Source organism: Benincasa hispida, chromosome 1, assembly GCF_027475165.1.
Source record: "Benincasa hispida cultivar pf3 chromosome 1, pf3_genome.v1.1, whole genome shotgun sequence".
Taxonomy (NCBI): domain Eukaryota; kingdom Viridiplantae; phylum Streptophyta; class Magnoliopsida; order Cucurbitales; family Cucurbitaceae; genus Benincasa; species Benincasa hispida.
In genome coordinates this window covers 38593407-38598605 of record NC_143478.1, presented here as the reverse complement: position 1 = coordinate 38598605, position 5199 = coordinate 38593407, and the positions used below count along the sequence as shown (strand labels likewise).

The 5199-nt window shown below is 33.9% G+C and overlaps 1 protein-coding gene across 1 annotated transcript; it reads right to left on the bottom strand.

Moving 5' to 3' along the window:
* Positions 1-275: 275 nt before the first annotated feature.
* On the bottom strand, positions 276-4857 carry LOC120067754 (U-box domain-containing protein 26-like). Its single transcript, XM_039019320.2, has one exon. The coding sequence runs from the start codon at positions 1857-1859 to the stop codon at positions 582-584; it is 1278 nt and encodes a 425-aa protein (XP_038875248.2). The 5' UTR covers positions 1860-4857; the 3' UTR covers positions 276-581.
* Between the last annotated feature and the right edge of the window lie 342 nt (positions 4858-5199).

Below are 5199 nucleotides of genomic sequence, written 5' to 3'. Positions count from 1 at the left end.
GCTTAGTTTAAAAGAAAAACAAACACTTTAAATACATAAAATTCAATCAACGGAAATATATTTTTCTTTAAACCTTTGTTTTTATAGAAAAATTAACATTATAATTATGAAGTTCTATTTTAAAAATAATTACGGATACACAAGTTATTATTAATATAATTTTTTTTTAGTATACCATAAAGGAAGTAATTCGAACATGATATCTTTTTTATGATTTTCCATCAATTAAGCTAAACATAGTATTATGATATAGAATTTGAATTTTCATCTTAAGATTTGAGGAAATTAATCATGTCAAAATATCATTAAGAGGAAATGATGTAACAAATGTCAAAAATCTTACAAATAAAAACTTAACGATAGATGGATTTTTTTTTTTTTTTTTTTTTTGTTGAAAGAAATTAAGCGGAAAAAAAATTTACGTACAAAAAATTACATACAGAAAAACTATTGCAACTTCATCTCTTCCATTTGTTGTCTCTCTTTCTCTGTAGTTTTTGTTCTTTGTTCCATTTGATGAATCTTCAAACTTACCCAACAATCTATGGAGATTTGAGAATCCAAAATGTTAAACTCCACAATTAACAAAACGGTACCACAATTTCACTGCAACCATAATCGTCGGAATTTCCAACGGATTCTTGCGGCCATGAATCTCGAAGAAGCTTCAGCAGCACCTGCGATTTCCGTTTTACTCGCTCCGTACAATCACTTTGCACCAGCAACAACAACTGTGTTAAAATCCCCGCCGCCACCGCCTCCCGCCGATTCTCCTCCGATGCCGAACATAACGACACCAGAGCTCCGACAGCTGACTCCGTCGCTCTGTCCGAGATCTTCAGAATAACTTTCACCAAAAGCGGAACGGTGAGCGCGTGAGCTGCAAACGCATCGCAACCGGTTGGAATTCTGCAAATGAGTTCAATCGTAGCTAGGGCTCGCTCAGCGTCGTACTTCTCCAAATCGGGAAATCGGTCGATGATAATCTCGGCGGCGCCGGCGGAAACTGCCTTGTGCCTGGTTTGTTTCACCAAACAGAGAGCGAATAAGGCTTTAACTCCGACTTTGAGTGCTCGTGGATACGCCGTTGGATCTCTGAGAATTTCGACTACGCCTTCAAACAATTCATCGATTCCACAAATTTGGCTTCGAAGCTCCGACGCTCGAGTTCCGGCAATCACAGTTTCAATCAACGCCGCGGCATTGATTCGGACTTCAATCGAAGAATCAAACAGAAGATGTGACAGATAACCAATCCGTTGCGGATCAGACGCAACAAGAACACACTCAGATTCCGTCAGCGGTAACATCACAAGAAGCGCAAGCGATTCGCGGCTCAAATCAGGTGAAAACGAATCCGAATCCGAATCCAAATTCGAAAACACAACATCCAGAAGAATTTCACGAGCATTAAGCGAAGAAATCAGAGACCGATTCTTATCCGAGTCACGGGCGAGTCCTTTCAACCGACGCAAAGCCGAGATTCTCAAATTCAAACCACTCGATCTCGACGAAGCTTGGCTAAGCAAAGACCGAACCAAAGACGGTTCCGCCGGTTGCTTCGGAGTCGGAATCCGCTCAACGCCGTAAGACCGATTCGCAACGCACCAGTCCTGGATTAACCGGCGCAGTGTATGGTTAGGGATGAGCGTGAAGTCGGTGAGTGGAGCCCTAGTGACCGGACAAGTGGTGTTGCCGGTGGCGACCCATGACTCTATGCTTGAACGGTCGTAGGTCTGACCGGTGCTGACGGTGACAGGATCACGCATGAGCTCAAGAGAAATTGGGCATCTGAAATGATATGGAATGTGTACGCTCAAATCCAAAGGTTCAACAGCAACACTCCCAGTCCCAGGCATGTTTTCTTATGCTTTGATTCTCTTTCTCTATAACTATTTACTCTCTGCTAGAAATTTTGTCAAACAAGTGGGGGACGAACTACTAATACTAATACTAACAAATCTGACCACTCTGCAAATTTTTCAGTCTTACCTTTTTTTGACTCTGTTTCTTCTTCTCTCTTAAAATTGAATGGAACAGAGAGACATACCCAACACTCAAAACAGAGAGTTTTAGAGATAAAAAGAGAAAACAAACACTGCCTTCTCCTTCTGTAACTCTGTTCCTCTGCCCCTTATCTGACTTCTCCCCCACACGTGTGGTGCAACTATTTCTTTAACCTAACCATGGTTTATCCCTAGTTACACTTGGAACTAGCTTTAGTTACTTATGCCGGTACACGGGCGGGTGTATTCAACTGTACCCAAGTATTCTTCAATCAAGTCATCACTATGTGCTTGTCTCTATTTAATGTATTTCGACCACGTTTACTGCTCCGTAATTAAAATTGTCGTAATCATTATGAGTTCACATTCACGTACCAATTGTAATAGGTCTCAATGTAAAGGGAATTAGATTCCTTTGATCGTGTTTACTCCATACTAATTCATTGTTATTTACTTCCATAGCTAAACACAATGAAAAGGGTAAATGATGAAAAATTAGTAAAAAAGATGATGTAGGTACCACTTAATGATCATAGTGCAGCCGATTTGAACACGGGTAAAAAAACAAATTTAATCAAATGTTGCTTACTTTTTAGATTACCATAGATGGATTACGTTTATTTACTTCTTAATAATCATTGGATCTGAATTTGAGGTTCTTTTATTAGATGTGATGGCCTCTTTGAATAATTTAGGGGGTTAATTTGGTCAAAAGTGAAATGGATGTAGGTCCCACCATTTGAAAATAAATCTTACTCCTGTTTACATCAATAAAACCTTAATTTGACCCTCCTTCTTCCCTCATTATTTTGTTGTTCTCTTATTTGGTTTACTGTTGTAGTCCCCCCCTTCAAACATCTATTCATTATTCATTATTAACAAAATTTCTTTCTCCCTCCTTTTCTTTTGCTTTGCTCATCTGCCCTCTTAGTTTTTCTTATTTATTTTATAGAGTTTTTCTCCCTTTCCTTTCGTAGTTATTTGAATCCTTCCCATTTTCTTGTTCCTTCAATCTTTGCAAAAATTCAAGAGTTATCCTCATCTTTCTTGATTTGTTGATATGAAATTTGCTGAGTGTATCGTGAACTACACTCATTTTTGTGCAACACATCTAAATGCCTAATTATAAGTTTCACGAGATAAACTTGCTTCTTTTGAAAAGAGATGCATAGAGATGGGTACATAGTGGATTACAAGTATTGCTCTTCTAACACTGACCATAATATAGGTAAATGGTAGAATTTTCTTTCTATCTTATCTTCGTGTATACTCAAAATAAAAGGTTATCTTTGACCGATGAATTTTCTAATAGATAGATGATCTTCTTTTAGAATATTACATCACATGAAGTAAGGAATTCAAATCTATAATCTTTTTAAAAGCATTTAAGATGCCTTAACCATTTATATTGCTAACATGAACATAATTTATGCCTCTCTTTATGAGTTGTACACAACCAATCTTCTCATTATCACAATGAAAATTTAGTAAGAGTGGAATGAATGTTTTTTTTTTTTAATAGAATGAATAATATCTCTTATATAGGGACAAGGAGGAAAATAAAGAAACATTGAGGGGCTAAGTGGAAATTTAGAGTGGGGGTGGGGGGGATAGGGCAAAACATGATTTCATTAGGTGAAGGGAATTGTCTTGTTATTATTAGAAGTGAAAGTAGGACAGTCAAAGGTCAAAGAGTGAACAGATTGAATAGGGAAATGTGTGGGGTCTACCTTTGTCTCACACCACCTTTCTTCATCTTTTAATGTGTCCAAAACAACCACAACCTTATTATTATCATTATTATCTATCATTTATCATCATTTCTTTTTTTTCTTTTTTTTTTTTCATTTATATTTCTCATGTGGATAATAATATTCAATGCTTAGTTACTACTTCAACATGTTTTGGTCCCACTTTCCACATAATCAAACATCTTCCTTATCAAACACAACTTACTTTTTTACCAAAATAAAGTATCCAACATGAAACATGAATACTATTAAATATATGAAAAGAGATGACAATATGAGTATAGTTAGTTTGTAAGTCAAGATATCTACACATGTATTTAAGATCAATTCTTCAAAGTTTTACTCTAAAAGTTTTTAATAGATCATTGTATTTATAAAGTCTAATACCCATTTAACTAGTTTATTTATAGAGAGAATTCAACTGGTTAAACTGTGACATCAGTAATAACTATAAGTAATTTCTTCCTCTAACAGAAATAGAAGCTAAAATATGTAAAACAATAAAATAAAATGGTTCGCAGTTGGCTCTTCAACAAACTTATTTTATATTTAATGAATAGCTAATTAAAATCACACAATATTGATTAACTTTCAAATTTTCCTTAGAACAAGTTCTAGAAACATATAGCTAGGTTTATGTAGTATATATTTGATTTATGGGTTAGTATTTGTAAATATGGTATATTTATAATGTAACTTAGAATAAGATAAGCTAAATAAAAACATTTTTTTTCTTCTAAAAGTAATACTTAGAGTTTTGACTGCACGCATATTCATGCATCTCTTTTAATCACAATAGGAAAAAAAATATAAAACTCTATATTACTTTTTAAAAGGAAAAATTTTCCATGTGATAACTTGTGATTAGATAACGGGGTGGATTATACAAAAATAGGCATAGTGTATAATGTATGACTTAATTACTTTTAAAGCATACAAATTTTTCTTGACTTGCGATTAGATAGTGTGTTGTGAGAAATGATCCATAGAAGTAGAGTAAAAAGTGAAGAAAATTAGAATAAAATAGGATGAAAATGTTTTGTGTAATGAAGAGTGTAACACACCTCCACATATCTAAAAAAGAAAAAAAGAAAGAAAAGTATAGTATTGTGTGCTTTAGACATAATCCTCACTCATGCAAAATCAAATTGTTTTCTATTAATAAAAATAATTATTCTCACTTATATATCATAAATGATTCTCGTTTCCAATCAATATAAAACTTTATTTGTACTTTCTAACATATAACAAAAAAATGCTCACATTGAATAGCCACATATACTAGTCACTTAACTAATTTAAAAATTTTAACAAATATAAAAAATCTTACCTTTATATATATATTGGTCCCTATAATTAGAAATATGTTCAATTTTAATTCTTGTACTTTCAATTATCTAATTTTAATTCTGATAATTTCAATAAATCTTAAATTTAATTTA